This window comes from Hylaeus anthracinus, unplaced genomic scaffold (genome assembly GCF_026225885.1).
Source record: "Hylaeus anthracinus isolate JK02 unplaced genomic scaffold, UHH_iyHylAnth1.0_haploid 11989, whole genome shotgun sequence".
Classification (NCBI taxonomy): Eukaryota; Metazoa; Arthropoda; class Insecta; order Hymenoptera; family Colletidae; genus Hylaeus; species Hylaeus anthracinus.
This window is the reverse complement of record NW_026534337.1, coordinates 1,529,594-1,555,987: the sequence shown is the minus strand read 5'-3', so window position 1 is coordinate 1,555,987 and position 26,394 is coordinate 1,529,594. Positions and strand designations below refer to the sequence as shown.

The window sequence follows — 26,394 nt, the reverse complement described above, 5'->3', positions numbered from 1 at the left end:
AACATTTTCGCTAAGGGAAAAGTTGTTTCAAATCACCTCCTGAACTACCCCTGCAAGGTGTTAAAAATTTTTTTGGGACACCCTGTATATACCCCTGAAGGGGCGAAACGATAATCTTGCCCGGGGCGCCAATATTGCTAAAACCGGCCCTGGTTGTAAATGTACAGTAATTATATGTAATTTACAATTACTGATTGCTTTGACACTGTTCACGTTTAAATATTTATTACAATTATTACAATAATGAATGAGAGGATCAATCAGATTGCATTTTGCGCCATCTGGTGAAAGATATCGAATCAGGATTCTTATTCACTAGCCTAACTGGCTAACACCTAGCGGACCTAGCCTCTTGCTATTTCAGAATAAAAATTTGGTTTTAGTGATTGACATTTGCTAGTTCGTTGTTATTTATATTATCACGTATTCAGAACAAGTCTCGCGTTCCCGATAATAAGTATCAAAATGGGCGAAGATTTCAATGGAGGTAAGTATTCTAAATGTCTCTAAAAGTACTGTACTTTCCGACATCGTTCCCGCGTTATAACCAGGTAAATAATTCGGTTGACTGTAATGGCCGGAGAAACATACTCGTGAAAGTAGTAAACATACCTCGAAGCGTTTCCTTTATAATTTTTCCCTAAAAAAAAAAATCAAACCGAGAACCATTCGTAATTTATTTTAACGTGACTTAATCAAGATCCGATTCATTTTCGCGAAATCTTGGAAATTAATCGATAACCTCAAGCATCGACGAAGATTGTCCTCATGGGTATATTTCTGATTATGCATTGAGAATGTATTATTTCAACGACTGATATTATTTTATTGATTTCCTTCATGGTTCCCTACGTTTTTTTTGTTATATATTAAAGTGAACTTGAAAATGGTTGTGATTTTTGTGTCAATAATTTTAATCTTTGAGATTCAAGTAATGTATGCACATTTATACACATTATAAGTAATATACATCGTTAATAGCTCTATGAATTATTCATGTGTGCATGAAATTATATAAAACTTGTGTACATGTGAAATTAAGTTGTAAATCTGATACATGTCTTTAAAGCAACATGTTCAAAGTTATTGCAAAAACTTAGTGTTTTATTATTAATCAAAATAAAAGTAATCAATATTTATAATTCCACATATTTTTAATAGATCGAGATCGCCAAGACCGTGATAAGGATAGAGATAGAGATAGGGACCGTGATAGGAGACACAGATCTCGTAGTAGGGATCGTAGGAAACGTTCACGCTCGCGTTCTAAAGAACGAAGAGATCGAAAAAGGAGTAATTCTCCTAAGAAGGGTCGTAGTTCTAGAAGAAGAAAACCATCTCTTTATTGGGATGTTCCACCACCTGGGTTTGAACATATTACTCCCTTACAGGTAAATTTCAGAATAAAAATATATAAATATATGTAATTTATTAAATTTATAATTCAATATGTTTGCTACCATTGCTCATTGGAAATAAAATGTATTAAATAAGCAAATTAAATATTGTAACAAATATGTATTATAGGGAGAGAGAAAAGTCAGATTGAGTTAAAAATATTATGGCTATCAGTAATGGGATATAGGCTGCTTCAAGTCATTTTTATTTAGTTGTAGACTTTTTAGGGGTGATTAAAACATCTAAGTTAATACAACTAGTAATTTCTGTTATGACTGATCTTTCTTTCTTTCTATAGTACATTTGGAATATAATGTTAATTGCAAAAGTTAATGAATGTTAATTAGATTCATACATATTTCTTTATAGAAAGAAAACTTTTTTTAATATGTGTATATACAGAGTATTTTGTTTAAAATGAAATGGTTAAATGTCTCATGAGGGGATGAAGCTACCAAAAAAAAGTTTCTAGAAAAGTTATTTGCTACAAAAGGGTAAATTATATAGAATAAATAATTTTGTTGTAAGTAAAGTGGTGGGGAAGATTTAAAAAGCAAATTAATTTTTTTAAACAGAATTTTAAATTAAGGATTGCATATAGTACATTGAACACAACCTGCCAATTGAGCAATAATAGAGTATTTTCTTTGTGTCTTTTATCCTTATTTGATTAACTGACAGGCTACATTAAATGTACTAAATACAACTTCCAACTTAAGGGTTTATAATGGGTATTTAAAAAAGTTCGTGGTTTTTGCTGCTCAATCAAGGCGAGAATGCTACGCAGGCTTGGGAAAGAATTTGTGGCATTTACAGACAAAATTCTCTATCAAAATTTTGATGTCAAAGATGCATCATGCTGTGGTCGACCAATCACAGATCGATGCGATGAAATTATGCAAATGGTTGAGAAACGCCATGAACTTTTTCAAATACCCAATATTATGATAAATGACTATATATGATAGGCAAATAAATGTGTCTAAACAAATGCTATCTTATTCTAACTAAAAATATATAAAGATCCATTTATAAAAATTAATTTGTTTATTAAATTTCCCCCATCACTTTACTTATAAAAACATTTTTTTTTAATAACTTCATCTCCTTTATAAGATATTATTTAACCATTCTATTTTAAGCAAAACACCCTGTATACAGGTACAAAATGTGTACAAGAATATTGATGGGTTCACAGTATTTTATGTCACATATATTGTGACACTAATCTATATTTTGTATTTCATTTGTTTATATGGAAATGAAATAGCAAGTTCATTGCATATAAGCAATGTAGGTCTTGGGAGGGTTAATGTCATACATATGACATGGTAGCAAACATATTAAACAAGTTATATTTTTGTGAAACTAACACTTAATTCCAATAGTATAAGGCAATGCAAGCTGCAGGACAAATACCAGCAAACATTGTGGCAGATACACCGCAAGCAGCTGTACCAGTCGTTGGTAGTACAATAACTCGACAAGCAAGGAGACTGTATGTAGGAAACATTCCATTTGGCGTGACTGAAGAAGAAATGATGGAGTTTTTCAATCAGCAAATGCATCTATCTGGACTTGCACAAGCTGCTGGAAATCCAGTGTTAGCGTGTCAGATCAATTTAGACAAAAACTTTGCTTTCTTAGAGGTACAATTACAGTTACTTGGAAATAATATTTTTGTTATTCATAGCTCATATTATTATATGATAAAATATTTATTGCAATTTTCTATAGTTCCGTTCGATAGACGAAACAACGCAAGCTATGGCATTCGATGGTATCAACTTCAAAGGACAAAGCTTGAAAATAAGAAGACCTCATGATTATCAGCCAATGCCAGGAATGACTGATAATCCAAGCATGAACGTGCCAGGTACGGTTCCTGGTATGTTTTATACATGCTTTTTTTATCATTATATACATTATAGAAACAAATTTCTTTTCAATGTTACATAAAATATAATGCAACGTTTTATCATTTTAGATTCTCCACACAAGATCTTCATTGGTGGTTTACCCAATTATTTGAACGAAGAACAGGTATGCAAACATATCTATAACATAATTTTGTTTATTGCACACCTTTGGATGCAATTTTTATTCACTGATGCCTACACATAAACTAAATTTCATTTTACCATATTTACTTCATAAGCTTTGTAAATGTCTTAAACATGTTAAATCTAATCGAATATCATCAGTGATTAAAATATCTGCATCGCTGTATAACAATGCTGTAGGATTACTTTGAATACATGCTAGTTCTCAGCATTGTGAGTTATACCGAAGGATTAAATGATATCATAGGTATTTAGCTATTTAGCGGAGATCAATCTTACGAAGATGTGTCAACTATACTCAAATGCCACAGAGGTACGTATGGGTATCCATTGGATTTCAGCGTCGACTAGGTTTTATTCAATCAGGTGAAGCAGGTTTCAGTTCCATTTGCGTGTCTGATCAAGTCTAGGGATTGTAGAACCTCGTATCTTAAAATTCTCATCTCTTCTCGAAACACCGTTATTCGATAGTGGGTAGGAAAATGGTTAGTGGTGTTGCAGCATTCAGGCGGCATGCAGTCGTAGCAGTCGTGTTTCTTTTACAGTCCTTTTAGGATCATCGTGGACCCAGCCAAGGGAATACGAGATATTTCTTTATATTTAGGAATTTTTACCTAGGAAGACAGGGGGTAGGAGATGAAAGAAGGAATAGTTGTATTTATATTTATAGTAATTATTCAAAAAGAACGATGATTATTCGTATTTACCTTGAAGTTGTTAGGTGCAAAGAACTATCTTCAGAAACAAAACGTTCTTTGTATTTTCACATTTAGAACACTTGCAGAATAAATTTCCGTGCATTGATGTTATGTGCAAAAAAAAAAAAAGATTTTTTAGGACTACAAGAAATAAGTCAACATTTTATCAAGTATACAGAAGTTTTTTTTTCTTAATGGGATTACAGGGTCAACACATAATCTTATGTGCATCTGGTAACAGCTCCAAGTCTTTTGGCATCTATTCTTTTCAGGAGTATTATTTCTCTTGCAGCTGTTTTCTTTACAGGCTTTTCAGGCTTTACAGCTCTTCGTCCTTGTGTCTTGTTACGTTTACAGGTTACACGAACGAACACATGTGTTCAAGTATCAGTAATGTGCATTTATACAAAGACAAAGTGCAAAGAGAAAGTAAGAAAATAAAAGTCGGTAAATGTGATTACATTAAACGTTGGAAAAGTGAATACATACTGTGTTCTTACAGTGGTACATTGTTCAAATAATACAATCAAAAAATATAACCATTTGGTTATCATATAGCAACTGTGGACTGATACCAGTGCCCTTTCTCCCCATTTCTTAGCTTAGGGTTGCGCCGATCAAAAGCATTTGCTTACCACTACCACTACTTCTACCACTACTTCTACCACTACTACTACTACTACTGAACATGACAAAATACCACACTGCCTGGAGAAAGGCTAGCCCAGTCCCTCGAGGCAAGTACTTATATCATTTTCATGCCTTCGTATTGGGCTTATGCGACTTTTGCAGCCCATTTTCCGAAGACCTTGGTTGTTCTACACAAATGGTGCGTTTTCTAATTCGATAGTTTTTCATTGATAATAGCGTGTTGCTTACTCTTATGGACATTAACGATGCAATAGGAAACATTGAATGGTTAAAGGGATAGTTTCTATTATAGAATTCCTAGAGAAGCTTGAAACTTCAATAGTCGCCTGAAATAGGCTTAATCTCCTAGGTGTCAATAATGTCTAGGGCAAACTCAAATCTAATGTCTTCATGATATTGTCCTTATTGGAGCATACGTATATGGATGCTTGGAATGTCTTGGTTATATTATATAACTTCAGATAATTTTGGAGATTATTGTTATATAATGCTTTAGCCAAGGCACATCAGGTTGTGTTTACATATGGCTCAATGAAATAAATTTAAATACTTATTTAACATTTGTTAGTGTTGTATACATCACATCTACCTGGAAGTTTTAACTCTCAGGAATGACAGTAAATCTTCATTAAATGCAACATGCTGTTATCTTTGCTTCAGAGTTTTCAGTACTTCTGGAAAATGGAAAAACGTAAGTAAATTTGAGGTATGCTTCTTTTTGAAGAGAGAATAAAAATGAATGTGGGAAATATCCGCGTTCGAAGAGCAAGAGTATTCTGTTCAAAACATTGACAAAGATCTGTTCCAGACTGGAGTCAAACTTTTGTATGTAAGAAAGGCATTATATGAAGATGTTAAGTGAAAATTGAGTAGGCGAGACCATGCATTCATAGTGATTTCATTATCTTTAGATTATGCAACTTTCGTATTATTTTAAAATCATGATAATTTAAAATGTTTATATTATCAACAAGACAACTACAGTATAATTAAAAATAGTCTACAAAACATCGAATTTAATAATTCACGATTCAGTTTTAGTTCTAAAACAAATTGTACCAAATATATAGAAATATTCAAATTATATTGTATTTTTCACATACTTGTAATTTTTTGGAGTATTACATATTAATGAAGAAAGAAAATAATAATTATTGCATTCAAATATGAAATATAAATAAAGCAGTTGCATAATCAAAACTTATTTAGATAGTATTAATATGACATAAATAAACAAGTAAAGTCATTTTTATAATACAGGTGAAGGAGTTGCTGATGAGCTTTGGACAACTAAGAGCATTCAATCTAGTAAAGGATTCGGCTACAGGTCTATCCAAAGGTTACGCATTCTGCGAGTATGTTGATGTGTCATTGACTGACCAAGCAATTGCTGGATTAAATGGAATGCAGCTGGGAGATAAGAAATTAATTGTACAACGAGCTAGTGTAGGTGCTAAGAATCCTATGATTGGCGCACAAGCTCCGGTTCAAATCCAGGTGCCTGGATTATCTATGGTGGGGACAAGTGGACCAGCCACTGAGGTAAGACACTTTGAATCAAAACTTCATTTTTTTAAATATATTTTATACCGTAAATCTATACTTTGTCTGAAGCAGTTTAACAAAAATTAGCGAAACCTGGCCGAAAATTCCATTTGAAATCCAGGTTTAAAAGGGTTAAAATATAGTAAGCTTATAAATCAAATATAGTAAGCTTATAAATCAAATATTATAATTTTTATTAAAGCTTTTTATTACTTCATAAGAAATTGAATATAATAAGAACAATTATTATTATTAAATACTATGTATAAATAACAACAGGTGCTTTGCCTACTGAACATGGTGACTCCCGAGGAATTAATGGAGGAAGAAGAATATGAAGATATTTTAGAAGATATTAAAGAAGAATGTAACAAGTACGGTGTGGTTCGATCAGTAGAAATACCACGACCTATAGAAGGTGTTGATGTACCTGGATGTGGAAAAGTATGTTTCCTACTAATTTGGAAACAATTCTAATTTCACCCGATTTGATACACTTCATTGAGTTCTTGTATTTTCTTTTATAGGTATTCGTCGAATTCAATAGCGTGATTGATTGCCAGAAAGCACAACAAACTCTCACAGGACGAAAATTCAATAACCGCGTTGTGGTGACGTCATACTTCGATCCAGACAAGTATCATCGCAGAGAATTTTAAATTATAGATTGCTCTTTTCATACCAATTAATAATTGACTACCAATGTATAATAGTATATATTGAATGAATAATCACATGAGCCCGAAAGTGAATTTTTTTTCATCAAATTGTACAAAGCAGAATGTAATTGATTTCCGATCGTATTGTGCGGTGAACGATGTTTGTTGTAATTTGCGCATCTTTTGATGATATAACCATATATAAATAATGCGTAACTTATCATATAAGATATTTCACAATTTTTGAATTAGTAAAAAACTAAAAAATAGGTACGGTTATACGCGTAGCGGTATTATTGAATTTCAATAATCAATTAGTAAGATTAAAATAATAAACTATTGTGAAAGACAGAACTATATAAAAATAAATAACACATTAGCATTGTGTTTATACGAAATTTTTCCTACGCAGATAATTTTATGCTATCTTTCCAAAATATAACAAAATTATGTATTGAATGCTAACTAAAATATTTGTGTATTTTTATATTTGAATTCAGGCATCGTTTTGCGCTGCAGCTTGATACAAATGACCTTCTCCAGTATCAGCATTATCGACTACAAATTTTTGTAGTATCGCATAGAGTCCACCACCGGCTAGCAACATACTAATTCCTACTAAAAGCACTATAGACCATGCTGGTATCGCAGTTCCCCCTGAAAAATTAAATACTCTTGTTTACTACATATATTATTTTTCTTTTTGATTTGGTTGTATTTATGACTTACAGTAATAGCGTCTTGTAATCGTTTTCCGTCCTCTTAGAATCTTACGCCTTGCTTCAACTTCGTCCATAAATATACCCGCAATTACTGGTTAAAATTGATGGATTGATATGAAATAATGTCGATTTATTTTTCTTAATGTTATTACAAATTATTTATACAATCATATTGGAGTTGTTTCATTTCCGTTTATCTTGTATCTAAAATCTTATTGTGTAATATTTGTCTTATTTTCATAATAACTCCATTATGCTTTGTGATTTTTATAAGTTACCTGACATTAGGTTTTGTAAAACCACCCTTTTTCATAACATTTAATGCGTAAACATTTTACTGGCAATTTTTATTAAAAAAAGAAAGAAAAAATTATAAACACGTTTTATAAATCTATTGTAAATTTTTTCTTATTAAAATAAAATTTATAGTTCGACACAAGTAGAGCTCGTAACGAATTTTATGAAATTTTACATTTTGTAGAAGTATGGTAATTTAGCCAGTAAAATTATGTATTTTTTAAAAAATAACATAACATAACAAAGTGAGGTATTACACGTAACTGTAATAATAGGTTCTTTCAAAATGATTAAATTAAAAATATTGCACAAATTAATACAATTACTTACGTAGGCCAATAGCAAAGTAACAAATCAACTTCTTGGAACACATCTTGTTGGTAGAAAATATGTAAATTACCAAAAGTAGTATGTTATAATCAAATGTTTCTTGTGGTTGAAACGATTAGACGAGTAACGTTAAAGTCACGTTAGAATACCTCAGAGATATGGACGGTGAATCCATAGTGAATCAACGTTTTGATAAGAAATATCCGATAACAGGTGGAAGTGCATCTTATCTGTATCACGAGAGAGATAAAAGATATTCTTACTACGAAGCTCAATTGGGTTTGTAAACATTGTTAGCACACTTTCAGGAACTGATCTTTTTTTCATTAACTGTGCTTTTGTTTCTAATACTATTATACATGTAAGTGATCAAAAATTAAATATTTAAGTTAGGCCCTTATCGCAGAGTAGATGAACTGCACATTAAATCTGTACAAAAAGGATTGTTAAAAAAATGTATATATACACTCATAATCAATTCATGATTTAGCTGTATTAATAGCTTTGGTTAATGTCCTAGTTTGACTCATCATAAAGGTTTCTCTAGCAAATCCTGTCTTAAACGTTTTAACATTCTTTAAATTAATTATTTATTAAGAGTTATTAATTAACTATCAACTGTTCAAACAATTAATTTTGTTACATATGAGGTAGGATATATTAAAGAAATTTTGCATAAGATTTCTAAACTTACAAATCCGAGATGAAACGCAATAATATTGTTCCTTTCATACAAAATATTACTTATTGCTTAAGAAAGAGCTTTTTATTCATATACTAGGGTACTTTAACAGATTAGTAACCTGGGTTTGTTCCGATTTATAATACAAAGATAAAGATATTTGTACAAATTTATATAAAATGTTTAACTAATATTATACATTGGGTGAATTAAAAATTAGGAGTTGGTTTCTTTACTTGTTTTTTCATGTGTAGCAAAAATAACGTAAGAACTTAGGATGCAGGTAAAATTTAATAGTGTACTTTCAGAACTGCAGGTCGAAGTTGGGGGTGAGTTAGGGTAGGATCTATTAAACAGAAAAGACGTAGTCAATTAATATTCATAATCGCATACCGACTTTTTATTAATTAAAAATCAGAGAAATCAAATTACAAGTATAATAACTTAGTACATGATTGATGTAATATCATATTGATTGATGCCAACCTGAAAAGACCATTGAATGAATGTGAACCCAAATAAGTTTGCTTCACTCTGACACACATAATATAAATACACAGTATACATCACGAAATGAAATATAATTCAAAGGAACATGGTGCATTATATATCTGGTTTAGATTTTGATTAATCCTTTGAGACATTTACATGAAAAAAGTATAATGAAAATAGTGAAAATGTTGATTCGCTCTTCTTACATTAAAACTATATAACAAAGGGCTCAGAAAATTCATTGTTGGAACAGATATTGAAAACTGTCGGCATCAACATTTGTTTGTTGACTTAGATAATTAATATAATCCTTCTGTTTTGGATAACATTGAAGTAATTACAGCGAAAATAAAACTTTATGCAATTTGCAAATATAATTGCCATAATAATAGAAATAGAAATAGCTGGCACATATACAAGGCATTCTAAAACATCACGTTTCATATAACAATCTCTTCTGCCTGAAACGGCAGCATTCACATTTCTCTTTCTCCTCGTTATTTGCTTCTAGTTAATCTATTTCTCTACTTATACATTCTCTCTCTCTCTCTCTCTCTCTCTCTCTCTCTCTCTCTCTCTCTCTCTCTCTCTCTCTCTCTCTCTCTCTCTCTCTCTCTCTCTTTCTGCCCTAGAAACTGTAGTTTCCCTGGTTTATCTGTGTTTCCTCTCACATCTTGTTTCTCTTTATTCAGCACCATTATGATTTCGAAGAATGCTTCGTACAAGTACATGGTCTTTAATTATTTTCTCTGTACCCATGAAAATCGCGCCTAATCAGCGCAAGGTTTCTAAAACCATCGCATTTTAAGGGGTAAAGCCATCTTTATGGTTTCATAAAATCGATACTGTTCATGTATTTTTTGAAAATCCAACATTTAAAGAATACCGTTTTCAAATACTGAGGTGAAATATTTTCAATTGGCGAGTAACTTTTCTGAGAAACTATTTACTCGAGTAACTTCAAGTTTAAACTGTATGTTCACAATAATTTTTTTCTTATAATTCTTTAGTCATATGAAGTGTGTTTTAAATCTCAAAAAAAGAATTTGCAGAATTTATCATTTTTGTATTAAAAAGTTTTCCCTTTTTAAATAATATAGTATTTAAAAAAAAAACTTAACATGCAACAGTGGTAACATACGTTTAGATCCTAAAAATTTTAATTTCATTTGATTCTGACTAGAAGATCAGAGAAATTCTCTATGTGGATTAACATTTTTTAATGAAAGTTGGCAGAAATATTGTTCAAAGTTTATTCTTCTGCCACGTATATGAAACATTTATATTTGACATTCTGTTTCGTTAGGAAGAATGTACAAATATCAACATTTTTTCGATCCTAACAGCGGTGTTTTCCCCCTTAAAGCGATTCCTTCACGACATTGCAATATCGGCAAAGAATATCAGGTCTGCTTCCATCGCAAGAAGTATGCTTCAATGTTTATACGATATTTCCAATTTAAGAATACACAAAATTATTTCAAGAACTATTGAATCATATAAAAAAATTGTTTGATTTGAAGGGTGATATATAATGGGAGATATATAATGTTACATCTGAATATTTTGTGAAATATTATTGCAGAGATCTCTATATCAATATTACTTTTTCTTTCTGTCGAAATTGTATAGTTTGACCACACTAATACTTATTATTCATCTTATTGCATCTTTCAAAATGCATTTACATAAAACAGTAAATGGAATACACTTTTTATCAATTAATTTTTACAATACTGATGATAAATATTTAAGTCTAATCCCCAATATATTAAAAAAATTATATTTTGTATAATAAATGATTTTCTAATCGAACATAGCAATAAAGCTTATCAGGCAGATCCTGCCTTAGATGGAACGAAATTAATCGTTTATTGAACAACCTCTAATTACTTGAGAATTGATTACTACCTAATTAATTTGAAAGGTCCAAGAAATAAGTCTTTTTTTAATAATATATCAACGCAAACAATAATTTCATAAAAAATTCGAGGCCATTATTATATTTCATCCTTCAAATCAATCAATTTTTACAAAAAACTGCCTTTGCATCTTCAATAGTTTAAAAAATAATTGTTTACGCATATACCCTTAAAACAAACATATTGCACATTATGCACTTACATTGTATCGATTAACACGTAAATTCTGAACTTATCAACAAATATTTGATTTTATTAAAAAGAATTTTTTTGTTAAATACCTTGAATTCAATTGAAATAATATAGCTTTAGATTTACTCTTTTACACGCATGTTCAACATAAATTTGTGTTAAGGTTTCAAATCGCTAATCATATTGTACACATCCGTTAGCCCAAATTTCATAAGAAAATAAATGTAACTGTTCAATTTTGATTTACATTATTAAAAATTATTACGATCAACCACCGTCTGACAACAAAACCTTCACATTATTTATTAATATGTATCAGTATCGCCGTACAAACAAAAAATAAAATGCATCATATAAATAATACTCGGAAATATACAAAAATATATGGAAACAAACCGTTCTTAAAAAAAAATTTCACGTAATTCTTGGTAAATTACACTCTTCTGACAATGTGATCGAATGGTTTTTTAAATCATACATTCTTAGGTTTCGAGGAGGTAAATAAATAGAATACACTAACGGTATATTCTATCAAATATAAATAATATATAATCGTACAACAAAATAAAAAATGAGAAGAAAAAAAAACAAAGCACATTAATCTTATCGCGTTTATCAATCATCGTTATTTCGTTGCATGCAATATCTTCTCATAATATATTTTTGCATAATATCCATTTCGCATGTATCGAGTGTTCTACATTTCACTTATATGCATACGATTCGAAATTTACAGAAACACGAATTTCCCGGATGTAAACAATTACATTCTAAGTTACACTAAAGGAAATAAAATAAAAAAAAAATAAGAATAAATAATATCGTAAAACGCTTATGTCGTACAATAAGTACTAACGCTCTCCGCAACTGTTATGATAATACTAAGTACAGTTTGTTATCATACTATCTGTGACATATCAAAAGAAAAGTTAAATAGGAGTCCGCGAAGACACACAATTTTCTAGAAATGTACGAAACAAACCATCGACAAAGAAAACTTTCGTGTGGATAATAGAGCATCTAATATAATTTCCCTAGAATTTACAAACTACGTTAGAAGTGTCTATAACATTGGACTTAATTGTCATAGGGTTTCATCTAAATACGAATCTTTGTATCTAAGCTACAAACTATTTGCAATCAAAGTCACTTTGTAATTTCGCTCGAAATACTGTATTTAGTGGATGGCATAATGGCTTTAAGGTAATCGAGGGATAATGAATTTGTTTTCATGTGGGTGGTGTTATTACACGAAGTGTACTCACTGAAATGCGTTTAGAATTAATAACTATTATTATCGTGTCTCTTAACGCTATTGCGAAGTATTCTCACGTTGACTCGACGTATTGCTACCAGTCACTTTACCTTTCTCTTAATTTGTATTACTTTTTTTTTTTAACGGAACAACGATGTTGTTTCGTCTATTCCGATATTCGAGATTACTTTTTTTTTGTTCTTTTTTAGTAAGTCAGTCGAGTTGTTATTGCGTCTTTGCGGAACGCTCTATTCTCATTGCAGAATTATAGAACTAAATGCATGTGGTATCCCATGTATTTTTATCCCCTGGCCAAATATTAATTCTACATCCATTAATAATATAATATTATACATCATATATAACACATTCGCTATACATTCCATATAACATTATAAATTAATCGTGTAATACGCCCCGGAAGTTCACGATATCGTATACAAGAGCAAGATCTTATGCGCTCTCGCATGTGCCTGTATGATAACATTTATTATCGTACTATGTGGTTACTCTACGGTAACAAGTATCTCTAGCTGCGGAGCAATGACAGCGGCGTTTCTGTTAAAATGTTATCGCTTGTTAGTAGTGGTGTTAATATTAATAAATAGATACCGCGATTATCATTGAACATATTTATATATATATATATATATATATATATATATATATTTATATTTATATATATATATATATTTATATAATAATTTAATTGAATTACCGCATAATCGTGTACCTTTTACGAGTTAAACTTTTAGGTTTAAACTTAGGTTTACCTTGTGGCTAGCTGATGGTACGATCCGAAGTCTTTTTCTTCGTTTCGCATAGTGGTGCGACGGAAATATTCGTCGAGGAAGATGAAACACAGTCCTTGGACAGATTACCATTTGGAGTTAATTTAGAGCTATCTTCTTCACAGTTATTTCTTTTGCTGTCGCGATTCATTGCGTTACCATCAATGGTTTTACATGATTCGTGACACTCGTTATTAGTACTATTCGTTTGTTCTTTGACGTTTTCACTGTCCTGTACTCTATTGTCTCCAATGATGCCTTCCCTGATCAGTACCTCTTTGAACGTGGCTAGTGTTTTACGAAGCGTTATACAGAAACCCCTAGATGCTGGTATCAGCGGAAATTCCGGAAGAATTTTTTCATCTAAACAGAAGGGACATTGTTAAAACTAGATTAATTCGAACCTTTTAGTATATATTAATGCTTCCCGAACATCACTTTCCAACGAATCCTCTTAACAAAAGAAAATCTTTTGCGTATTCGCTAATATAGAATTTTTATATTTTAACCATAATTTTACTGTTAAAAAGATGTATTTATGTTCTGATCATTTTTATTTAAAGTTGCATATGGTTCAATTACTTTGTATGATCTTTGTTTATTATTTTATTACATAGATTGCTTTTCTTATTTGGAATATATGTATTATATATTAACTATTTTCTTTTTTCCCTCGTAAAGTAAATGTGCTACAAAATTCCGTATATTACATCAATATTTTTTATATATATTATTGTTTTTATAAGTTTAAATGTTGACTGAATTATGTCTTTTCACAGTTCTTGTGATGAGCAACATTTTTAAATAATTTTGTATAACAAAAAAATTCTCGCTATTTTCACTTTACTTACATTATTATATTTTGCTTGTAACTGACAATATTTTTAAAATATCGCCCACAACAAGGTTCGAAAAGTAACAAAAATAATTGAAATATGTTAAATACAATTTTCGTATAAGAGATTGTTATTAATCATTATTATTAATTTAAATACATTCATACTTATTACTTTAACTTTTTTTTAGGCTGTTTGCTAAAATAATGCACACAAGCAAATATATAAAAAAGTAACGAACACGTGCGTAATTAAGTAACAAAACTACAAATAAGAAATCCAATAAAATTTACTTTCTTTTATTACCTTGACAGAAGCAGAAGAAAAAGTGATGCATATTTCAAATATAAACTGTTTTAGGTAAAATTTATAAAACCCATTGTATAAATCCAAATTTAATGAGGTGAATAATACTGCTTTTCAGATACTAAGTAAGGGGTAGTACTCATACTAAACATGAAATTGTATCAGTCTTTTCTTCTTTAATGCCCTTCAAATAATATAGTTCTTTATGAAGAAAATGCGATTTTAAAATAGATGTACAGTGGGTGTAGAATGTATTCATATACCGATCAATTTTCCAAAAAAACTTTTGTGTGAAATTGTAGTTTCTTAACTTCTTTTTTTATAATCAATGATATTTTACATATTCTCGGAAGAGTCTAAGATAGATATAGTCCAAACAACATTTACTAGTTAATATAATTTGTGAAATTAACAAAAAAATGCGAAAAATGGGTAAAAGTATAGAAGCAATAAGTATTAGTACGATTCTTATGACGAACAATTTACAGTAGAGTTTGTAACGTAAACATATTAGTTTATTGCTCCGTACGAATTAGAAAACATCAAATTTCCAGTAAAATTCTTTAAAAAAAGACTCTAATAGAGGAATGGAAGAAGATCCCATTTCGAGTAACTAATAATTTAGTTAATTTAATGCTTAGAAGAGTTGCAATAATTATAAAATCAAAAGGAAATCCCAAGAAGGAAGTATTATATACTTATAAATTAATGTAAATTTCTTTTTTTCTTAATGAAGTTTTAAGAATTAAACAGTTGTGCGATACTTATTGCTTGAATATTTCTATCGATCAATGGTTTTTTTCTTGTTAATTTCGTAATTTACATAAATAGCTATTTTGTTGTAATCTATCTATTCTAGAGATTTCTGAGAATATGTAGAATGTCATTGTTTATAAAAAATAAGTTAATAAATTACAATTTTATATAGTTTTTTTGGAAATTGATCGGTGTACGAATACTTTCTACACCCACTGTAGATAAGTATGCCAATTTTAAAAGAGCTATAAGTAGAGTTTCAATAAAGAATTCACAAAAGACAATTCTGTAGTGCTCTGGGTTACAAGATAGCCTCAACAATGTAATGTTATTGAAAGCATTTTTCTAAGAGCTCACGGATCACAGTTTGAGAAATGCCGATATAACAATAAGAAAGAAAATTATAACTCACCAACGTCGGCTATTTGCTTGAAAGTAGTAGGTGTCACTGGAGACAATGGATGTTGATTGTTATGCTGTTCAGAAATTTCCATCCATAGGTCCAGACGTTGTAACAATTTCTTCACGTGTCTCTTAAAGTGTCCAATAATAATATCTTTGAAAACAGGCGGTGGATGTTGTAACAGCTTAGTTTGCGCTTGAACTAATTTTAGAACAACCATTTCATTGTACATTCTTGAATTTTCTCTTCCTTGTTGAGAGCCCTTTTGTTTTTCGAATCCAGCTTCATTAAAATATGGTTCGGGTACAAGAATAAGGCCTTGGATTGAGACTATAACTTGCAACAGAGTCGAAGAACTCGTCCAAACTTCCGTTCCGCGTCCAGACCATGTTCCAAGTAAACTCACACATACTTTTCCATCTTCGTAGAGATTAGGATTCAATCTATCGTTACAATAAGAAATGTAGTGACAAAGTGGTGGAGCGACAGGGTAATCAGCAGATAATTGAAAGTCGAAAAGAAAGAGACCGTCTTCATATGGGGTTTTCTCAGGTCCACGAAACATTACGGAATATAAATCTATCCTATCTTCAAATCCTTTTACCCATATACCGGGTGGAAGTGAACTCTTTAAGAGCTTTAATTCCTTGGAAACAGTTCGGAAAAAATTTGTGGGGTCCGTAGGCTGGAACATTGTTAACTTAAATTTGTGACTATCTGGTGCCGTTTCCTCTATGGAAAAACCTTCTCCTTCTTCGTATACTGGCGGTGGAATTTCTATCGAGCATTCCGATGGTTCTTGTAATAACTCTACGTGCTTCTCCTCCTCTTTTTTCTGTTTTCTTAATGGAGATGAACCTTTCTCAGCATCAGACAACGACATTTTCGACAATCCAAATCGTTTAGAGACTTCTGCGTGGGCTAATACAAGCTGGGCCTTTATTAATGTGCAAAGTTTGACGCAAACTTGAGAACCGGCTACATTAGAACTTGTTACGTGCATCTGTGTCTTGGTAGCCTTATTTGTATCTGCTCTTTCTACTAAACGATCAGGCACATTATTCGCATCTTCACTGAATAGGAATTCTCCACTCGACTCACTCGAACCTGATTCTTTCTTTGAATTGTCTGCAGAATATAGTCCAGAATCTTCAGGATTTGGATTTACATTGATAAATAATCGATCGACCGATTCTTCGCTTCTTACATTCTGTTGCTTGTTGCTATCCTCGTTGTTTTTTACTTCGGTTGGTTCTGTTACGGCAATGATCTTCTCCGAAGGATTACTTCCGGATTGTATACTATTGAAATTTTCTACATTATCCTTTTCTGTATTTTCTTCCAATCCGTCAGATTTGTGAGTAAATAATCTCGTCACTTGATCTGCCATACGTTGCGCTACATTTGCTCGACCACGTTCTCTAACTCTTTCCAAAAGTCCTTGGAAGTGACTCTCGTGGAAGAAAGAGGTACTCATAAGTTTGTCCATATACCGACAATCTTTGTAAACTTCCAATAATTTTCTCATAACTTCGGTTGTTTGCAGCGATGGATTTTGAGTGAAGATCTCTTCCAATCTAGACATCGCGATACGAGCTTTTTCAATGTGAGCAGCTAATTTTGGCTTTATATTTTCCAACTCCGTTTGTTCTGTTCCGTCTGTGTCGGCGATAAAACAATCTTCTAATTCTGTTTCCCACGACGCGTCGGACGAAACGTCATCCCACAGTTCTCCTTCGTCGCTTTCATATTCACCTACTTTATATAAATCTTGAGGCCAACACATACTTACATGTCCATCAACCCACCACACTTTAACGCGTCCTTCTGGATAATTATCTAGCACTTGACCAGCAGTGCATCCAGCATCTTCTCCTTCAAAATTAGCTATTCGAATCACTAATGTACCTGGTCTGTATTGAAAATCTGGATGATCCTTCAGATCGTATACGCTGACTTCACGTTCTTCTAATAAAGTTGGCCTGACAAATATTTATCGAGATTAGTATTACGTTTTTCGAATCAATTGCATTAGTTCTAATTAGAGAAATAAAAGTGATTACTTACTGTGGACTCTGACTAGAAGTATACGTTTTAAACCATTTTATTTTAGCTGTTCTACCTTGATGATCGACACTTTGAACCACACCATACATCCTAGATTCTTCTTTTTGATCTACTACAAAATCACCTGGAAAGAATTCTTTGTCGTCTAAATGATGAATCGGGTAAAGCTGTGTAGATGGAATGCCTATGGGAAAGAATGAAAAATGAAATTAGTAGCAAAAGTTTTATACCATTGAACAAATAAGAAATTTAAAATATTATAGATACGATACCAAATTCTACCGAACCATCTTGCCAAACGACATTAGCTTTTGTATTTGTAGATAATGTTTCCACGACAATTTTAGTTCCTGGAATAAGTGGAATAGGTGGCACTTTCTTCTTTGCTTTACACAGTTTTTTTTTCTTCAGTACTTTAGTCATCAAAGCAGGACCCTTCTTTTTTTTACCCATAGATGACATACTTGAACACCCACTGGATACCTATAAATATTAAAATGTTCATTGATCGAAAAATAACAGCATTATTTTTTACTTTGATACAATGTTTATCATTAATAACAATGTTTTGAGAAAGATTAGTAGTTGAATTTTCTAAAATAATACTTCATTTTCATTTGAAGACCAAGGGGGAAAAATTCATTATGTCTAATTTTTACCGAAATTTAAATATACATGTCATCTAGCAGTAAAAGAGGCAAGGAATCGATTTATGCAATAGAAAAATCGATATAATCAACCGTTTGACAGAACAGGAAGGGAAAAAATGGCTATAAGGGGAAAAACTATATATATCCACTTTAATTTTAATAAAATGGTTACCAGTGTAACTTTTTTTTCGCCTCATTCTTACATTGGACACATTAAACTTTAAAATACATATTTTTGCCGAATTTTTAAACCACTATTAATGCCCCTAGGAGTTATGTAAACTAAAATCACGATTTTCTCGATTCTTTAATTTTTGAACATAATGAGTTTCTCCCCCTTGGTCTTCATTTGTCATTAAAACATCGAATCTTACCGAAGCACTGTCACTTTGTGAACCTGTATCTTCTGTATCCCAATCATCTGAGCTTTCAGTATTTTGGTTTTGTGCTGGAGGCATTAGAGTATTATTACTTGTCACATTTTGTAAATTGTTAATATTATTTTGAGCATTGTCTTCTAATGCCTGTTGTTCATTAATTTTATCCTTGTCCTCCTTTTTCTTATCTTCTGGTGGTTTTGTAACACTGATATTTGGACGTGTTTTCTTTGGGCTGTGTTTAGGAACTTGAAAAACGTCTCTTTGCTGTTTTCTCCATTGTTCTCGTGTAATGACATTTTCATTATCTTTAATTATATAGAAATTTCGATCTCCGACTTGCACAGTAGAAGGTTCAAAAACATTTAATAATTTCAGTTTTTTTAAATTTTCGCCTTCAACTACGAATTTTGGTTGAGCTTGATCCGACCATGCACCATCCTTCGAATAAGCCCTGCACTGCCAATGCACTCCTACCCAATCCGTTTCTACCTTTTCTACAATCACTTTTGTTATTTTTTGAGGTTTGGTTTTCCTTTTTGTTTTCATTTCTTTTGTACAAGTAATCCACTGTGCATCTTCTAGGCAGTGAACTGGTCCCCACAAACTTTGACCAGGATAAAATTCAGAAGAGTGAGGAAAGTCATTATCCTAAAAAGTATAATTTATCTATATGTCCAAACAGATTATTTTAAATTTGTTTCTTACATTATCTCGTTTCTCTTCCAATTGTCCTAGGACACAAGAATCCATTTTATTTATAACACAACGTGATCCATCAGGTGTAGCAAGCCATAATTTGTAGTGCGCCATTTTTATCCCACCCACCCATGAATCCATACAAACAGCTATATCGGTTGCAAATTCCTATAAATAAAAACTATTAATTATAATACATAAGTTACGTTGTTAAGAGTAATTACTATACTTCAGTGGTTTCCAGACTATTTGAAAGGCATCCTCCTAGGAAAAGGAAACTTTTGGTGCTAAGGACATACAGACAATAAATTTTTGTTGATTATTTCAATTAATTTCAAGTCAATAAAAAATCAAGTTATTTTTGATTGATTCAATTTTATACTCATTGTATACAAAAAATGATTTAAAGAAATTTCTGACTAAACTAAATGCTTACATAGATGCTATATATCACATGTGATACAAAACAAAAAAATTATAAAAATCAATATAATATATTTATTTAATTCTTTTAAACTAAAATTTATGAATGGTAGTATCTATGAAAATAAAGTATTGAAATATTTAAAAAGGAACAAACAGAATATCTGCTTACAGATGTTAAAGTTCTATGATAACTATACTAATACAAAAAGTGATGTTTCAGTTATCTATTGTTGTCTGTGTTAGATATACTTTTTTGTATACATGTCCCCCCTAAGTGTTGCGCCCTTTAGTTTGGAAAACACTGCTATACATATTTGACCACATACTTCCAAAGGAACTAAATCTTCACTTCTAATATTCGTAAGGACCTGTTTAGTACCAATCACTTGAACACAAGCAGTTAATTCGATATCTCTGCAATATCCTCTTTGTGTGTCCTTTCCCTTAATCATTCGACGTACAACATCACCTGGCATAAGTGTTCTGTCTGCCAAGTGAACCTGTAAATGAAAGCAGAATTTCCAAAAACATCATAATATTGTACCGAAGATCGAAAGGTTGCGGATGTTAAATTTAAACTGAATTCAAATTTAAATTTAACAGTCGGTCGCAAATATCGTTTGGATGACATGTGTCGCTTTCCATGATATTAAAAACATAAATACGACGGGAGGAGAGTAATAATACAGTGGAATACGAAATATTACTTCACGCAATGTTCATCTTTCGCAGGTGATAGATTCTTGAATGATATTAAACGTGAAATACCTTCTTCGCGTTGACCAACTCCTCGACACCGGAGGGATGCCAGACCACGCGAATCTCGCCCTTTTTTCTTTTCGGGCTTTCTTCGCTGTCAGAACTTTCCTCGGACAAATCCTCGTCGTCGTTCTCCATGACGATACCGAACACAACGTTACCTTTCTTGTCCACACGGTAGACGACATCCTCGAAGAAGTACTGACACTCTACCCCCAAGTTCGTAGCCATCTTTCCTCTGATCAGCGAGTACTCGCTCTCTGCCGACGACGGCTGACAGAAGGTTACACGGCGCAACGATTACGGCGCACGTCGCAGGCAGGGAACTTGACTCCGACCCCGAACCCGACCCCAACCCCGATCTAAGGATCGCCTTCGAGATGTCTTCTTGACTGTTCCTCGTCGATCGAGTTATTATCGATCTTTTGAAAATCGAGATTGTTCTTCTACTTATCAATCATCGAAGCATCTGTCAAAATATTTTTATTTAATGCCTAGCGAATGTATACGCATGTAAATTGTGTTCATGTATACATGTATACAGGGTGTCCAAAAAATGTTGTAACACCTTGAAAGGGGTGGTTCGGGAGGTCGAGATTGTTCTTCTACTTATCAACCATCGCTTCGAAGGATCTGTCAAAATATTTTTATTTAATGTCTAGCGAATGTATACGCATGTAAATTGTATTCACGTATACAGGGTGTCCCAAAAATGTTGTAACACCTTGAAAGGGATGGTTCAGGAGGTGATTTGAAACAACTTTTTCCTTAGCGAAAATGTTGTCCGAGGCTTCGTTGAGGAGATATTAACAGAAAACACTGACCAATCAGAGCGCGCGTATACGCTCTGGCCTTACTAAGGTATTCTTCCAATGCATATAATTTCAAGATATGCTTTAATTTTTAATAAAGCTAACAAGGGAAAGTCGCGATCCGGACGAGCGCTTTTTGAACGAGACCGGGCTCAAATGATGGGGGCTGATGGGCATAAAAAAAGTGCAAAACATTAGGGGTATCTGGCCAGTCGTTTTTATAAAAAATGGCTTTAAACATTAACGGTCACTAGAATCTAGATATACGAAAACATTCAAGTTCTGAACAGAAGCTCTTGTAGCTGCGAGCATTTCTATTTCTTATTCCTTTTTTTACTTACTGCTATATAAATAATATATAAGAATTGCAAATAATATAGATGTGAACATACTATTGTAATTAGTACATGCAGTACATAATATAGCAATGGTAGAAGTAAACATACAAATGTATGAGATGTGGCGTATTAATTATTAATAAATTATTATCAATAATACTATACTTTATAATTTTTATATATTTTTTATATGGCAGTGAATATTATAGTTCTTATATATTATTTATATAGCAGTGAGTAAAAAGAAAAATAAAAAATAAAAATGTAGTTGGACAAAAAATTTCCGTTGCCGAGTCTCGAACCCACAAACTTTAGCGCTCGCAGCTACAAGAGCTTCTGTTCAGAACTTGAATATTTTCGTATATCTAGATTCTAGTGGCCTGTAAATGTTTAAAGCCACTTTTTATAAAAACGGTTGGCCAGATACCCCTAGTGTTTTGCACTTTTCTTATGCCCACCAGCCCCATCATTTGAGCCCGGTCTCGTTCAAAAAGCGCTCGTCCGGATCGTGACCTTCCTTTGTAAGTCTGTTTTCAAAAACTGAACATTGTAAGTAAACAACCATCGACACAGTAAATAACTTCGGAACATTGCATAAATTGTCTTTCATTATATGCATAAAGGTCAAGAAGAAATTTATTAAAAACACATGTAACAATGTAAACAGGTTAATGTTTAAAAGTCATTTATTTTGACATATTTCTTTAATTATATATACACCTGATTGTCTTATAAATACATTTATGTTAACAGTGAGTAAATATCTAAAATATAGTGAAAGATAAAATATTGTGTTTAATTAACAGTTAATATCACATTGCCTCATATTTATAAATAGATATGTACCACAGCTACTAGAAAATTTTTTTATGTACAATACAAACAATTTAATTTTGACTTTTTATAAGTCTATGGCAAAAGAGTATGTACATACTTTTAAGTGGATAAAGTCCTAAATTGTGGCCATATACAACACAATATTCATATTTCATTCATATTTGTTCATATTCAGAATAAAGTTGTTTTATTAGAATGAGAACTCTGATCATGGTGTAAATAAAGAATACAATTAATTAACATTGACTAGATACATAGATAAAAATATTTAACGCGTACGTTTTAAAATATAATTTTCGTCATCGAAGAATAATTTTTTATATAACCATTTTTCTTATATAAAATAATTAAACTGCAAAATGAGTACGTTGAAAACCTTGGCCCAAACTTTGTAATATAGTCTGCACCTCATTTTCATTTTGATGGTAAAATACATATGCGTCAAATTTGGTTGCTAAATTACAATTAGTATCTCTGTAAATTGAGTTAAAAATACATTTACTAGTTAATACGATTTTAAAATACGTATATAAGTTCTTTTTTAATAAAATCAAATTACTTATTATATTCGAAAATGTATAATATTATTTATATTACCCTGCAATAAATGCAAAATAATGTGGAATGTTCGCAGTACGACCACAAGATGAGATTTCCATGTAACTTTGTTTAAATAGTACCTAAACATTTTAATAAAAGTTATTCTTAGAATATCATATATTTGTAAACGTTAACAGTTATGTTTACATACTGTGTCTTCTGCTATTTCTGTTACTCTAATTCCAATTTCTAGACATTCAAATTTGACAGGAACTGATTTTACTTCTTCTGACTTCAAAACTAGTCGGATTGCTTTTTCAATTTGTTTAACATCTCCTTCTGGACCAATATATACAGATCCACAATATTTAACAGAAAATCCAGCATTGAATGACTTGTTCTTTGATTTAGACATCTCAAGTTTTTCATCATGATCGTGCTTTTCTGAATTAAACCTTTTTAAAATCTTTTTCATACTGTCAACACCTGAGTTTTTTATAAGATATACTATTGGAGGGTATATTTCTTGTGTTGCTTTATTTCGATGCTAAAAGTTCATAACCTTGAAAATCTAGTTTTTTATAACTAAAAGAATGTTATATTATTTTAAAATACATACCTTGATTACATGTAAAGACACTGGCTGACCCATAGATTTCCTCATAATTTTACGCAACTGTCCCTTAGTATTAGATGTTATTGCATTTCCATTTATTTCATCCAATACATCTCCAATCTCAACTTTATCCTAGTACAAGATGAAAAACAGAAATTACAGTTACACTTATATCAGTATTTTTAATATTAAGACTATTATTTTATTGTATTTTTGTACGAAAAATCTAAATAAAGTTTTATATTTCTTACATCTTCCGCAGCTACTGAATTTTTGTCCAAATTTACTATTAAAGCTTTTCCTTTGGTAAAGCTGTAACAGCAAACCCCATTATTCACAGTAAATATTGCTGTTCATAATTTAAATGACTTACCATACAGAAATACCTAAACTCTTACATGGCACTAATTCTAAAGCCACACACTCTGGTAGTTCCCAAGATTCATCCAAAAAATTAGAATTTCGTAAATTTAATTTAAAATTTAGCTTACTACTTTGTAGTAATACTGATAGAAATATTTCACCGAGAATGTCATCTCCTAGAATACTGTTTTTATCATAATAGTCTGTAGCCATTAATGGTGTTCTGACCTATGAAATTTTACATGTAATCATTGTTACGAAAAAATTAACAAAATTACAGAAAAAAGAAAATTTATATGTTAATCAAAAAGACTTTGTAAATATAAATTAATTATACCAGCATTTCAATAGGCATATAAAGGCACTTTCGCATTAAACATGTTCTAATCAAGAGTCTTAGGCGTCCAGTACATGTCTGTACTTTTTGATTTTGTTTCACTTGTTCAATTACTAAAGAGTAAGTACAACAGGAACTAGAAGAATGTTATCTTAATTATTTTAAATATAACAAAAACTTTACAATAATTTAACATTTTTATAGATTTTAAATGAATTTCATTGCATCGTATGATATATTAAGAAATAATTTATATTTTTTTTATAAACCTGAAATGCTTCTCTGCGATTTCTTCTAACCAATACCAAGCATCAGGTAACTTTGCGAAACCTATAGGATTTAAGCGCAATAAAACACCCTTTTGTAAACATTTTTCTAAACATTTACAAAAGAGAGGCAGATCTACATTTCCATCATCAATCTCTTTATTATATTCCGTCAATTTCCTTGTCCAACCTAAAAATAAATAAAATTAATAATAATATAACAAATACATTACCAAATCTACGTTTCAGTTAGTTACTTCATATATTATTATTTTTACTACATATAAACTAAAAACTACAATTACGTAATTATCGGTTATTTTATTAGTTAGTATTAAATGCTTATTATTCTCCACATTTAGTATAAGTAAAGAATAATATAAAATACTTTAAATGTCCCTCAAATGTTATAGAGTCTATTAACATGTAAGAACAAATTTTTATCAAATATAAACTTTGCTCAATCAGATTTTTTATTAAAAATATTTTAAAAGCATTTCTCAATCAAATACACTTATATACATAATTCACAAAACAGGGAAATCATTATGTGTACAGAATACACTTTTTACTATTATTGACAATCTGTTATAAATATAAGACAAGAAAAATGAGGGAAAGTTCAAATTATTTTTTTATGAGGAATAGGACTGAAATCAATTTTCTAAACTTGGAGTAAATTTCAAATTTATTCTTTATGAGATACATTTGTTATATCAACCATTTTCATGTATGTAATGTACAAGTAATTAATAATTTTTTGTCTATATCAAACAACTGTTTCTCGTGAGAATTTAAAGAATATTAAAATGACAATTACATATCCAAATAAACAAAATTTAGTATATTTAGAAAAAAATACTTTGTCTGTTATAATGGTATAATTTTAATGTCGAAATAGTTATTTAACCTAAAAATGTCCAGGATCGCAAACTAACCTTTAAGTTCTTTGATAAGTGGGTTCGAGACCGTCATCGCATTATCAAGTTGAATAATTGTCACGATTTGACAATTATTTCATTACGTAAATAGGTTCATTGATTAAAAGTTCTTAACAATTGAATATTTTTCATTTTATGCTGACTTCAAATGACGTATCATTCTATCTATATACATACTGTCTAAACCAGTTTCAATGGATACTGTCCATACATCAAAATGTCACTATTACGAACGCCTTATATTTTGTAGTGCATATATTAGCAGGTTCGGTTTTAGGAATATTGACGCCCCGGGCAAGATTATCGTGGCGCCTCTTCAGGGGTATATACAGGGTGTCCCAAAAAAATTTTTAACACCTTGAAAGGGA

At 31.1% G+C, this 26,394-nt stretch overlaps 4 protein-coding genes across 8 annotated transcripts; 1 reads left to right on the top strand and 3 right to left on the bottom strand.

The window, feature by feature from the left end:
* The first annotated feature begins 303 nt into the window (after positions 1 to 303).
* On the top strand, positions 304 to 7,020 carry LOC128888041 (splicing factor U2AF 50 kDa subunit). Of its 3 annotated transcripts, none has more exons than XM_054144645.1 (8): positions 304 to 487; positions 1,162 to 1,391; positions 2,787 to 3,047; positions 3,136 to 3,286; positions 3,386 to 3,441; positions 6,071 to 6,352; positions 6,635 to 6,799; positions 6,883 to 7,020. In XM_054144645.1, the coding sequence occupies exons 1-8, from the start codon at positions 466 to 468 to the stop codon at positions 7,012 to 7,014; spliced, it is 1,299 nt and encodes a 432-aa protein (XP_054000620.1). In that variant the 5' UTR covers positions 304 to 465; the 3' UTR covers positions 7,015 to 7,020. The 3 variants fall into 3 exon arrangements, with proteins under 3 accessions (XP_054000620.1, XP_054000621.1, XP_054000624.1); XM_054144646.1 differs by having other exon boundaries at positions 305 to 487; positions 3,136 to 3,274; XM_054144649.1 differs by lacking the exon at positions 304 to 487 and adding an exon at positions 566 to 772.
* Positions 7,021 to 7,383: 363 nt separating this feature from the next.
* On the bottom strand, positions 7,384 to 8,546 carry LOC128888109 (uncharacterized). The gene is made up of 3 exons (XM_054144755.1): positions 8,364 to 8,546; positions 7,744 to 7,827; positions 7,384 to 7,671 (listed from the first exon to the last, which is right to left on the bottom strand). Exons 1-3 carry the CDS (start codon positions 8,404 to 8,406, stop codon positions 7,511 to 7,513), a joined length of 288 nt encoding a protein of 95 aa, XP_054000730.1. The 5' UTR covers positions 8,407 to 8,546; the 3' UTR covers positions 7,384 to 7,510.
* A 240-nt stretch (positions 8,547 to 8,786) lies between these two features.
* On the bottom strand, positions 8,787 to 21,369 carry LOC128887997 ((E3-independent) E2 ubiquitin-conjugating enzyme UBE2O). Of its 2 annotated transcripts, none has more exons than XM_054144556.1 (9): positions 20,986 to 21,369; positions 20,544 to 20,717; positions 19,801 to 19,959; positions 19,090 to 19,743; positions 18,338 to 18,548; positions 18,066 to 18,249; positions 16,008 to 17,980; positions 13,680 to 14,060; positions 8,787 to 9,391 (listed from the first exon to the last, which is right to left on the bottom strand). In XM_054144556.1, exons 1-8 carry the CDS (start codon positions 21,205 to 21,207, stop codon positions 13,687 to 13,689), a joined length of 3,951 nt encoding a protein of 1,316 aa, XP_054000531.1. In that variant the 5' UTR covers positions 21,208 to 21,369; the 3' UTR covers positions 8,787 to 9,391; positions 13,680 to 13,686. The 2 variants fall into 2 exon arrangements, with proteins under 2 accessions (XP_054000531.1, XP_054000530.1); XM_054144555.1 differs by lacking the exon at positions 8,787 to 9,391 and adding an exon at positions 9,418 to 13,464.
* A 1,425-nt stretch (positions 21,370 to 22,794) lies between these two features.
* On the bottom strand, positions 22,795 to 26,247 carry LOC128888039 (uncharacterized). Of its 2 annotated transcripts, none has more exons than XM_054144639.1 (9): positions 26,024 to 26,246; positions 25,089 to 25,275; positions 24,820 to 24,955; positions 24,493 to 24,710; positions 24,371 to 24,431; positions 24,123 to 24,251; positions 23,715 to 24,050; positions 23,561 to 23,643; positions 22,795 to 23,437 (listed from the first exon to the last, which is right to left on the bottom strand). In XM_054144639.1, the coding sequence occupies exons 1-9, from the start codon at positions 26,058 to 26,060 to the stop codon at positions 23,311 to 23,313; spliced, it is 1,314 nt and encodes a 437-aa protein (XP_054000614.1). In that variant the 5' UTR covers positions 26,061 to 26,246; the 3' UTR covers positions 22,795 to 23,310. The 2 variants fall into 2 exon arrangements, with proteins under 2 accessions (XP_054000614.1, XP_054000615.1); XM_054144640.1 differs by having other exon boundaries at positions 23,297 to 23,437; positions 23,523 to 23,643; positions 26,024 to 26,247.
* Between the last annotated feature and the right edge of the window lie 147 nt (positions 26,248 to 26,394).